Here is a 12,389-nt window from a genome sequence, read left to right as displayed (position 1 = left end):
ATGATGCGGGCGGCATCGTTAAAAAGGAAGTTGTAAAAAGCAACTCTAACATTCCTTTGTGGACTAACAGTGAAATTCGTGAGTGGCAAAAACTTGTAAATATCATTGTTCTTGTTCACTTTGTTGTTTTTCCTCGTCGTTAAATTTAATGAAATTATTATTGGTTTTAGTATTTACTTTGTTCACGATTTTGATGAGCGAAAGAATTGTATGTACTTATCAAATACCGATTATATTGTGATTTAACACCGTATAGATTAGAAGAACCGATTTATATTTAATTTGTTAATTTTTTTTTATTTTCAATAACTGAGAAACATTGACACAACCATTTATCATTGATACATTTTATTACAACTCAAACACAGATACAATTAACACACACACAAACACATACTCCTGTTAAACTTCCAGTAACTAATGGGTATCGAACCCTAATCTTCGGCGTCGGTTGCCGATGCTCTACCTTTGAGCTACAGTCACTTGCAATAACAATGTTTTATACATTGAATCAACGCACAAACATATTGTATAGTTAATACTTTAATCTGGCTATAATATTTGTCAGTCTGACCAGTGATTGTACATGTATCATAGGATATCTGTAGAGGGTCCGGCTATGGTGTGAGAAGACAGAGGTTCAAATCCAATCTGGGCTGAAAGTATGAAAAACGTTGGAATTTGAAAAAATTACGTAGAATATATTTTTACTGTTAATCGTATTTTTGAAAATGTGTAGAAGATGACGGTTCGCTATAACAATGGATAGTTTGACAATCCAATTTATAAGAGGTATAGCTTGTGTGTAGAGAGTCCGGCTACGGTATCAGAAGACCGGGTTTCAAATCTTACACAATGCTAAAGATGTCTGCAAGCATGCCATACAAACAATTATGTTTATAATATTATATTTATTGAAAATGTATAATAGATTTTGTCTAAAGATTACTTGCAAAAATGGTTTTCGGTGAAATGTAACTCATGGCTCAATGATAGAGCACCGGCTTCGTAAGTCGATTGTAGAGGGTTCGATCCCCAAAGGAGTTCAAACATATAAAACTGTTTCTATCTTCTTCTGGTATGCAACCAACCTTAAAGTAGAAGCCATGATATTAAATGAAATTCTATACGTTGCGCAAGGTTTCTTTTATTAATTTATTATCATCTGTGTGTGTGTGCCGACGAGTCAATAGAAAACCTTATCCCAATGGGGGGATATAGGGGGGCAGATGCCAGTTAAGCAAAGCGTCCGCTTCCCAACTCGAAGGTTCCTGGTTCGATTCCCAGTCAGGTCTCCTATTCCACAGGCTTCCTACATTCCCAGGTGTCACGATTCCACGGGGCCAGTCGAGTTGGGTAACTTCGTGCGAAGCACGCGAACGGATATTTTACCAAATGTTAATCTCAAAAAAAAAAAAAAAATTCCAATAATTATGATATGTAACTCTTTATTGAGTATATAGAAACTTGTATAATTTACAAAGGATATTAACCATAGCCATCACAGATGATAATAAATGAATGTATATTACATTTATTGCAATTATTATTTTTTTTTTTTCAAACAAATTGATATACAGATTTATATATCGCTTTGCATGTTTGCAATTATAGATTTAGAATTTCATTTAATATCATAGTGTCTACGTTAGGGCTGGTTGCATAGCAGTTGCAATTTTTAGAAACCTTTGATAATATTACATCGAATATTTTTTTCATTTAGAAACAGTTTTATATGTTTGAACTCCTTTGGGGATCGAACCCTCTACAATCGACTTACGAAGCCGGTGCTCTATCATTGAGCCATGAGTTACATTTCACCGAAAACCATTTTTGCAAGTAATCTTTAGACAAAATCTATTATACATTTTCAATAAATATAATATTATAAACATAATTGTTTGTATGGCATGCTTGCAGACATCTTTAGCATTGTGTAAGATTTGAAACCCGGTCTTCTGATACCGTAGCCGGACTCTCTACACACAAGCTATACCTCTTATAAATTGGATTGTCAAACTATCCATTGTTATAGCGAACCGTCATCTTCTACACATTTTCAAAAATACGATTAACAGTAAAAATATATTCTACGTAATTTTTTCAAATTCCAACGTTTTTCATACTTTCAGCCCAGATTGGATTTGAACCTCTGTCTTCTCACACCATAGCCGGACCCTCTACAGATATCCTATGATACATGTACAATCACTGGTCAGACTGACAAATATTATAGCCAGATTAAAGTATTAACTATACAATATGTTTGTGCGTTGATTCAATGTATAAAACATTGTTATTGCAAGTGACTGTAGCTCAAAGGTAGAGCATTGGCAACCGACGCCGAAGATTAGGGTTCGATACCCATTAGTTACTGGAAGTTTAACAGGAGTATGTGTGTTTGTGTGTGTGTTAATTGTATCTGTGTTTGAGTTGTAATAAAATGTATCAATGATAAATGATTGTGTCAATGTTTCTCAGTTATTGAAAATAAAAAAAAATTAACAAATTAAATATAAATCGGTTCTTCTAATCTATACGGTGTTAAATCACAATATAATCGGTATTTGATAAGTACATACAATTCTTTCGCTCATCAAAATCGTGAACAAAGTAAATACTAAAACCAATAATAATTTCATTAAATTTAACGACGAGGAAAAACAACAAAGTGAACAAGAACAATGATATTTACAAGTTTTTGCCACTCACGAATTTCACTGTTAGTCCACAAAGGAATGTTAGAGTTGCTTTTTACAACTTCCTTTTTAACGATGCCGCCCGCATCATTTAAATATTAGTCTGTTAAAATTTTTGTTTGTTTTGAGCTCCGTCTACATGAATTTGTCAAACACATATCATTTATACTTGTTTGCTTAGCAGGTGCATGTGCAGACATGTTTGACTGTTACAATTTTATTATTCTTCATAATTTATCGAGCGGGTAACTGGCTGTTTTTAATTTACTCATTTTTGTCAAATTTTGTGTAAACATTCATTTTTAATAACATAAATCTTTTTTTAAAATAAGTTTGATTACTAAATAGTGAATTGATTCAACTACTGACTGTTAAATCAATTACTATTATTATACCACAACTGAAGTAACATTTAGTTTTAATGTTTTTTCTTACAACACCCATAAACGATTTTTTAACCAAGTACCCGCTCATTAGAAGTGCTTTATATTTTACTTCGATTATTCATATTTTCCGGTATTATTTCCTTTTCCGTGGGGTAGTGTATTAAATAAAACCCAATCGGTAAGAAATATTTTACGAATTTCAATTCCTAATAATTTCCTAGTAATATCTTTTTTCGCTGAGCATTAATTTTTAATCCACGACGACATATCTCACTTTCCTACATACACATCTCCAGTTAATTCAACAACTTTGTTATTCTAGTCAGTTTGTAGGAAAAAAAAAAAACATATCTAGCTTGCAGACGAACACTCAAAAGAGACAACATTGCAATACCTCCAAATCCGTTGAGAAAAACTGTAGGGCCAATGAGCCCCACAAACCCGTTTCGCTCAAACCGGTTTGTTGTGCAGCGGGTTATTCACTCTTGCCTATGAGTAGGGTTGGAAGGGTTACTGCCCCATCACGTTTATATCGGGTTGTTAAATCAGGGTTAGCAACCAGACCGCACGCGATTATTATTTTATTCATGCATTACACAAGTCACGAAACCATACTCAAAAGAGTATGCAGACATAAAACAAATTTAATTTGTTTTACTTTTTATTTTAGAAGTAGCAAAGTGTTAGTAAACCTGCACCAACTAAATACTTGGCATGAAACCAATGAAAGAAGAACTACATTACCCGATCCACTAATCCCAAACCGTGCAAAAAAGCAAACAAACCGTGAACGAACCGTGGTCTACAGGTGTAGTGAATTTGCGTCCTCAGTGAAAGTTAAACCATACGCCGTAATGTTTAAGGAAAAATAACGGGAAGGAATAAATGACAAGAGCAACACATTTGTACCACACACGAATAACGCAGAATAAAGTAGAAAAATGCCAATAGGCAATACTCAACCGTACCATCTTTTTTCCTCCATCGACCTAATGGGCGTGTATCTCGGGGATGGGCGGCGATTCCCGTTGCTCCAACGACGATCCACGACATCCAGTAGTCCTCTTCGGCGACGACGGAACCCTTCTAAATACATTTTTAAAAAATGGTTAGACAAATAAACATGTAAAGAAATATACCTAAAACCTCCATTGCGGACAATGTCGTTCCTCCAGCGACGACCCTCAATGTCCGGCATCCTCTTCGATAGTGGTGCAGCCCACCTTAAATACATAAAACAAAATAAGATCAAGGTGTAAAACTTGAAATTTTGAATTAAATACTTGACGATTTTGGCCGACGATACTGGTGACTTCTACGGCCAACCACGTTGGCCAGTGATCGTCTTCGGCGAGATTGCGCCCGTCTAAATACATAAAAAACAAAATAAGTTAGTGGTGTAAAACTTAAAATTTATAATTAAATACTTGACAATATTGGGCGACAATCCTAGTAGCTCCGACGTTGAACCTCGTTGTCTAGTAATCCTCTTCAGCGAAGATGAAGCCCTCCTAAATACATGAAAAAAATATGAATCGACAATTAAACGAGTAAACGATATACCTGAAACATCCACGGCGACGATATCGGTACTCCAGCGCCCTCTTCGGTGATGGTGGGGCCCTCTTAGATACAGAGAAAAGAACACGATTAAACACTTAGACTTACTTTTAGAAAACTCTCAATACCTATGCCGACAATCTCGTTGCTACAGCGGCGATCCTCGATGCCCAGCATCCTCTTCGATGGTGGTCCTGCCCTCCTAAATACATAAAAAACAAAATAAAATAATGGTCTAAAACTTACAACTATCAATTAAATACTTGATAATTTTGGACGATAATCCTGGTGGATCCCACGGCGAACCACGTTGTCCAGTGGTCCCTCTTTGGCGATGATGGCGTCCTCCTAAACAAATAAAAAACAATAATTAATGGTGAATGAATTAATGGTAAAAATACTCAATGTAATACTTGACAATTTTAGACGACGATCCTGATGCCTCGGACGGCAATTTTCGTTGTCCAGTTGCCCTCTTCGGTGGTGATGTTGGCCATCCTAAATACACAAAATAAAACACGGTTAAACACGTAGACGTATAAATCATATACCTGAAGCATCCATTATGACGATCTTGTTACTCCAGCGGCGATCCTCGATGTCCAGCATCCTCTTCGATGGTGGTGAGGCCCTCCTAAATACATAAGAACAAAATAAAACCATAATTCACAACCTAATACTTTCAACTAAATACTTGACAATTTTGGGCGACGATTCCTGGTGGTTCCGACAGCGAACCTCGTTGTCTAGTGGCCCTCCTCGGTGGTGATCTAACCATACTACATACATAAAAGAACACGCTTAGCCACTTAAAATTGTTAAAGTAATACCTGGCAATACTTGGCGACTTCGGCGGCGATCCCCGACGTCCAGTAATCAACCTCGGTGGTATTGCCAGCCCTCCTATATACAGATTAATACATAGAACATGGTAAGACTCTTACAAATTTTTATATACCTTGCAATTTTGGGATGGCGATGGTGGTGACACCCTCCTAAATACATAATTAAAAAATAAAATCATAGTGCAAAACTTAAAGCTTTAAATTAAATACTTAACAATTCCTGGTGGTTCCTATGGCGATCCTCGATGTCCAACATCCTCTTCGGTGGTGGTGGGGCCTCCTAAATACACAAGAAAACAAAATAAAACGGTGTAAAACTTACAACTTTCGATTAAATACTTGACAATTTTGGGCGATAATCCTGTTGGATCCGACGGTGAACCACGTTGTCCAGTAGCCCCTCTTTGGCGATGATGGCGCCCTCCTAAACAAATAAAAAACAAAATAATTAATGGTGAATGAATTTATGGTAATAATATTCAATGAAATACTTGCGAACCTCGTTGACCAGTTGCCCTCATCGGTGGTGATGTTGGCCATCCTATATACATAAAATAAAACATGGTTAGACACTTAAACGTATAAAACATGTACCTGAAACATCCATTATGACGATCTTGCTACTCCAGCGGCGATCCTCGATGTCCAGCGTCCTCTTCGATGGTGGTGAGGGCCTCCTAAATACATAAAAACAAATAAAATCTAGTTCAAAACCTAAGACTTTAAATTAAATACTTGACAATTTTGGGCGACGATTCCTGGTGGCTCCGACAGCGAACCTCATTGTCTAGTGGCCCACCTCGGTGGTAATGTGAACCATCCTACATACATAAAAAAACACGATTAAACACTTAAAATTGTTAAAATAATACCTGGCGATGACCCTCGTTGTCCAACGGTCCTCTTCGGTGGAGATGTGGCCTTCCTAGATACATAAAATAAAATAATAAAAAAACCATGGTGAGATACTGAATTTTTTAATATATACCTCAGAATCCTGGGCCATATTCCAGTGGATGCGACGGAGATTCTCGTTGTCCAGTGTCCTCTTCTGCCCCAGAGATTACTCTCCTGATTGTACAGAAACGAGAAAAAATCAAACCAAATTTTTGAATACTTGAACAGCAATAAGTTTTATCTTAATTTTAAGAGGCATCATGTACATAAATTACAGTTACATTGGAGAAAAAAATCCTGAAAAAAAAAGAAACTGGTTATTAATCGATGGTTAATGATCAGGAGGTTGTTTGGGTTGGCGGATCATGTGTAAATTGAGTTAAGAAGTCGAAACGTACAATTGTTTGTAGAAAAATGGTTTGCGAACGACGACTACGGTTGATAATTGCATAAAACAGTGAAAGAAAATGGCTGAGATAGTGTTGTGCAGAAGTAACGACGTGTGGTAGACTACGCTTACGCCTTACTTAAAGTAGCCCTAGTCATAACCTAAACTTGGACCTACTTATCCTTAACTTAATCTACGTTTATCTATTTCATCTAGACTTATCTTACTACCCCAACTAAGCAAAACCAGTGCAGATGCTAAACCATGTGCTGATGCAGTGCGTAATTGATGAATCTACAATTTGCGAAAGCTGGGAGCACGTGCGAAAGTTCTTAGAATTATTAGACGTGGATTGCAAGCAACAAATCTACACTAGTGCACCGCGTGCAGGTGGAAGAGATACTGAAATTCTAGCTTCCTATTTTTCTAACTCCCCCTCCCCCCTCACTCCTTTTTTGTGAATGCCCGAGGTTCTTCATCTGTTTTAAGCCCTTGGAAACAAAAAAAAATGGTAACAAAAAAAAAATATCAAAATAACCTACGGTCAATCGATGGGGAATGGCTATAACCTCGGGCTCACCTGGAAACAAAATTTGCCCTTCAACCTACCGACCTTCAGAATTAGTTCCCTCTACCCTACACTCTACTTCCGAAAAGTCAATAATGTGGCACGTGTCTGCGGGTATTTAAGGCGTCGTCTAAACACTAGATGTGCACATTTGTACGGAGTCTTGCCTCTACCAATGTACCACATCTATAACACCATCGTCAGTCGCCTCGGTTGCCTGGTAAGTAAATTTTTGCCCCATTTAACTTAGCTTGCCTTTCATCTTTCAGCAAATACACTTACGACTAGTTCGATATCTCTATAAGCATAACATTTTCTAAACAAACTTATTCTATGTTACATAGGGCATTTGTATTTCGATACAGGCTGGATTATACGAGTAGATGATGACCGTTGGTAACATTATAAACATTTACACTTACTTTAAGGAGGAAATGTTTCAGGAAATGTCTCCTTGAAAATGCAATGGTGGTTCAGCGTTAAATTCATGTTGATGCCTCTGCCAATGTTAGTGGAACCTGTAGTGTTTCTAACATTAAGAATTATATTCGTAAAACAAACTGATGTTAGTCTTTTCAAGTTATTACATGACTAATTGTTAATTGTTTTAATATTGCATGGTTAGCGTACCTGTAGGCGAATAATCTTTGAAATGATCCGGCCTTCAAGGATTGCAACCAGCTGTAACCCTGATCACGGAATAAGGATGTCTGTCATACTAAATAAAATTATTATATTTAACTGGTTCACTAGTAAAAGCAATTTTTTTCACTATTATTAAATATTATTGTTTTAACTCTTTGAAGGTCAATAGTGTCGGTTAAATGATAGTTATTTAATTAAATTATGCAAAAATGGCAAATACGAAATTGAAAAATCCAACAATGTTAATTAATAAATCAATTAAAAAAATTCTAAATCAAAATTCACCACGATACATGTACGATAACTTATTTTTTCATTCTTCTTTTTATTACCGCGGAATTATTAACTATACATGAAACAGGTTTTTTTTGTCTCAAAAGTAATAGAAATCTCACAGTACTATTTTGAATTGAAAGGCAAGTCGAGTTCGTTACCCTTCATAGTTAATTTTACATGCAAATTGCTGAAAATTAAACGAAGCCAGTTTTGCAGGACGATTATCAAACATGTGCCAATTTTCCTAATTAACAACAATCGGCAACACGGTCCCCAACGTCGACGCTAAAATATTTTTTGAATCAAAATCCCGTTGTCCTGTGAACACATTCCCACTTTAATCCCCTGCCAACATTTCCTACAATTTATTCCGGCAGTTCAGCGTGTCTCAACTGCCAGACATTCCAAATACCCAAAAATGGCCAGTTTATTTGTTTGATAATATGAAATAAAAATTACAACAAAAACAAGTGAAATATTTAAACAAAACAGCTAAAGAAAAAACATCGTTTCGTGGTAAGACGTTCGGCGATGCCTGTCGGCTTGTTTATTTAATACGGCCGCCGTATTCCGCAGGGTCTTTTCATACCGACACGACAATTTATGTCGAAGACGATCCTTTTTTATTATCGGCAGAAACTGAAGCTAATTGGGCACAGGAAAAGCCTGTTATCACTGTACTTAACCCCTAAAGCGGTTTAGTGTTTGAACTGATTCCTTTTTTTTTTTTCATTTAAAAAGAAAAGAAAACAGGAAACCCTTCCAATACAAATAAATGAGCATAGCAATTATTTGATTCAGCCCCGGTGCAATCGCTTGTGACATTTATCTCTCCTAATGACCAACTGGATCTCTTCCCCCCACTAAGTTGCTGAAAGCACGATAAACAAAGGTTGCTGATTGCTCAGACTTAAGTGACACGAAAACAAGAAAAACAAAAACAAAACAGAAGTAAAATATTTAAAAACAAAAACTGAACAAGTTCAACAGAATTGCTGCTTGGAAACTGACAACCAAAAATAGTTTGGATATCAATTTCCGTGCAGAAGTGACCGACGGAAGCATCGAAAATAAATCAGCGAATGGTAATCGCCCTCATCAGCATAACACAATTCGACCGTGTGCGTAAAAAAAAAAACAATAGACGCACGTCAAGAAAACAAGTTGTACACGCGTTTGTGTTTGCCAATGAATCCAACAGAATGACGCGAATCGCGAAAATAAACAAACAAAACTTGCCATACACGTATGCAAAACCATCTGGAAACACAACGGCCATCAACAACGTCTTAATGCCCTATATTTTACTGTCCAACGAGTATGGAAACGCGCCTTTAAAAAAACAAAAAAACCTGACAGTAATCAAACCAAAGGAAACAGAACTTTAATTGCTATACTAGAAATTACGAGAAATAGGATTATATTTAAATAACGGGATGAATCTCACTCGTCAAGTAGATGGTTTTCTTTTTCTTTTTTTACGTAAACGAGTTATTGAACGCGTTGACGGTCATCGAAGGACAACGCTCTCCGCAATCTTGAATGGCTCTCCATGTTAAAAAAAAATAAAAATAATTCGTATCGCATACTAAGTACGATAGATTAGTACCTGCGATTAACCTTCACGGCGCTAGCAAATGGGGGCACAAGTTATTCCCGATGGAAGGATGTATCAAGATATGATGGGATTCTCGGTCCGAAAAGAATGAGACAAAAAAAACAATAAGACATTTTTATACGTTTAAATATGAACCGGTTTTTCGATTGTGTGCCTGCGTCCGCTTATATAAACCGGGGTTCGTCTCTGCATCGTCGTCACTGTTCCGCTTGACATCGAAAATTCGATTTGCTTTGCAAAGCCCAGCCGTTCGACAACATGAAGATTTCGGTAAGTCTGATTTTGCTTTTAACGTTAAAAACATGTCCTAAGCCTTTGTTTGTTTAGCTGTCCGTCTTGATCCTCGCAATGGCGTGTGCCGTCTCTGCTCAATTGGCTCCTAGTTGGTATTATATGAATCACGCAAGACTCCCGTTCTACCCGGCACGATCGGTCGCCCAGCAGCCGAGCGATGTCCGAAGCGATTGGTTGCCATTCCCCGACCGTGAATCCGAATCGCTGATGGTAAGCAACGTCGGTCAAACTTTGAATTTCCGAAGACTATCTTCAAGAATCGAAACGTTAGAAGAGACGGTCGAAGGTTTAAACAGGAGATTGAGAGGTACGCTTGTGATCGTTACTTTTGAAACAATGGAAGGTTAACGTTCGTGAATCTTTGCAGACACTTTGGCTCAATTGGAATCGAGCACAAGCCGTTTGGAAAAGAATATGCAAAACTTGGCCACAAAAGCCGAAACGAACGTCATGAAATCCCTTTCCACGACGAAAATGGAAGACTTCAAAGGAGAATTGGGTAACATGAGAGCAGACTTCGCAAAACAGTTTGACGGTAACTATCAATAACCATCAAAATCGATTCAAAATGAAAACTAACTGTGAAATATTTTACGACCATCGACAGCAAACAAGAAGGACTTGATTGACACCAAATCCAAACTGGACTACCTAAGCGGCGAAATCGTTAACACCAACATCAAACTCGACCGCGCCAAAACCGAGATCATGAACACTAAGCCCGATTTGAAAGAAAAGCTCGATAGTAAGCAATTTAAACTGATCAAATATTGAACAAATTCTTCAATTCAAATTTCTTTTAGCTACCAAGAAAGAATTGATCGATACTAAAACGGCCCTCGAAGGCATGAAAATCGAACTGACAAACACCAACGCCAAACTAGACAACGTAGTTACAGAAATGGTCAACAACAAGCCGGAATTCAACTCGAAATTGGACGGTAAGTGTTTCTCCGAAAGCTTTAAACTGAAATTGTAATTAAATTAATGAAACATTCCCTACGACAATTCAGCAACCAAGAAAGAGTTGATCGACACCAAGACCAAGATAGAGGCACTCAAAATGGAGCTGACTACCACTCACGCTAAACTTGAAGGCGTTCGAATGGAAGTCACCAATACCAAAATGGATTTGGCCGCAAAGTTGGACGGTAAAAGACTTCAAAAAACACCACTCGATAATACGTGAAACACATTGCGAATTTTGAATTTTACAGCAAGCAAGAAGGATTTCATTGACACCAAGACCAAACTAGAAGATGTCAACGCCGAATTGGCCAACACGAACAGCAAATTCGATCGCGTTCGTCAGGAAGTGACCAACGGCCTAGTGGATTTGACAGTCAAATTGGACGGTAATTCGATTTAAATACTTCAAATTTCAAGAACAAGAAGTTAATTTTATCTTTTTAACATTACAGCCACCAGGAAGGATTTCATCGACATCAGATCCAAAATCTAGATGAGCGGAGATGAACAAGGGCATGTAAGGGTTACATTTTGGGGCTGCCGCTTTAACTTCAAATGCATTTATTGCTCTATTTAAGCTTTTGTTTCTCGTATATTTAATGGTGAAAAAGGAAATTGGTTCATTGGAATAAAATTTAAGTTAGCAAAAAACAAAAACCTGCGTACATTTTTTTCGAATTAAGTAACTCAATGCAATGCAACGCCAGATCACATTGAGCACTGCGCAATCCTGTTTTAGTACAACTATTTTAGTTGTTGCCCACCTGATAATCAGCAGCGCACAATTATTTCTGTGTCAAGTATAAGGTGAAGGCACCGTTAATATTATGCAATTCCCTTTGAACTCTACGAATAAGAAAGAAAAACATGGAAATGTAGATCACATGAAGCCGATTCTCCACAATCAAGTTTTTCTTTCTTAAACTGCACGCCGCGGACAGTTGAAGCGTTTCAAAACAAACAAGTGACGTGCGAGGCGAAATGAATTCTACGTGCAAAGAAAACAAGTTTTCTTTTTTCTTTTTTTTTTTTTTGAACAATCAAAAAAATTTTACGTATGGTGACCTCCAAATGCAACACTTTCAGACAGTGTCTCGTAGCGACATGCGATAGTCGTAACACCGGCCATGTTTTTCGATAAGCCGAGATGTCAAAATTAACGGAAAATCTAGCTAGACCTTTTTTCTTTCGATTTCCTGGAAGCTTTTAGCTTGAACCCCGGTTGGGGTACAACTATCGTTACT

The 12,389-nt window shown here is 37.2% G+C and overlaps 2 protein-coding genes and 2 long non-coding RNA genes across 6 annotated transcripts in view; 2 read left to right on the top strand and 2 right to left on the bottom strand.

Moving 5' to 3' along the window:
- LOC130698017 (ATP-dependent RNA helicase DHX33-like) overlaps nucleotides 1-12,389 on the bottom strand; it is a 139,396-nt gene that overhangs the window by 58,071 nt on the left and 68,936 nt on the right. The window lies entirely within an intron of this gene.
- On the bottom strand, nucleotides 3,185-6,397 carry LOC130698027 (uncharacterized). 2 transcript variants are annotated; one of them, XR_009421743.1, is made up of 15 exons: nucleotides 6,226-6,397; nucleotides 5,990-6,167; nucleotides 5,830-5,914; nucleotides 5,701-5,770; nucleotides 5,604-5,640; nucleotides 5,476-5,548; nucleotides 5,340-5,415; nucleotides 5,059-5,279; nucleotides 4,909-4,993; nucleotides 4,774-4,847; nucleotides 4,649-4,710; nucleotides 4,513-4,596; nucleotides 4,369-4,451; nucleotides 4,225-4,308; nucleotides 3,185-4,171 (listed from the first exon to the last, which is right to left on the bottom strand). It is a non-coding gene; the product is annotated as an uncharacterized LOC130698027 (long non-coding RNA). The 2 variants fall into 2 exon arrangements; XR_009421742.1 differs by having other exon boundaries at nucleotides 4,513-4,710.
- On the top strand, nucleotides 7,500-8,156 carry LOC130698030 (uncharacterized). Its single transcript, XR_009003169.1, has 3 exons — nucleotides 7,500-7,563; nucleotides 7,688-7,850; nucleotides 7,969-8,156. It is a non-coding gene; the product is annotated as an uncharacterized LOC130698030 (long non-coding RNA).
- On the top strand, nucleotides 10,061-11,744 carry LOC130698025 (uncharacterized protein MCAP_0864-like). Of its 2 annotated transcripts, XM_057520804.2 has the most exons (8): nucleotides 10,061-10,152; nucleotides 10,210-10,483; nucleotides 10,544-10,711; nucleotides 10,784-10,921; nucleotides 10,980-11,117; nucleotides 11,190-11,327; nucleotides 11,394-11,531; nucleotides 11,598-11,744. In XM_057520804.2, the coding sequence occupies exons 1-8, from the start codon at nucleotides 10,141-10,143 to the stop codon at nucleotides 11,636-11,638; spliced, it is 1,047 nt and encodes a 348-aa protein (XP_057376787.1). In that variant the 5' UTR covers nucleotides 10,061-10,140; the 3' UTR covers nucleotides 11,639-11,744. The 2 variants fall into 2 exon arrangements, with proteins under 2 accessions (XP_057376787.1, XP_059353051.1); XM_059497068.1 differs by lacking the exon at nucleotides 11,190-11,327.

The sequence above is a fragment of the Daphnia carinata genome, chromosome 9 (assembly GCF_022539665.2).
Source record: "Daphnia carinata strain CSIRO-1 chromosome 9, CSIRO_AGI_Dcar_HiC_V3, whole genome shotgun sequence".
In the NCBI taxonomy this organism is placed as follows: domain Eukaryota; kingdom Metazoa; phylum Arthropoda; class Branchiopoda; order Diplostraca; family Daphniidae; genus Daphnia; species Daphnia carinata.
This window is presented reverse-complemented; position numbering and strand designations above follow the sequence as displayed.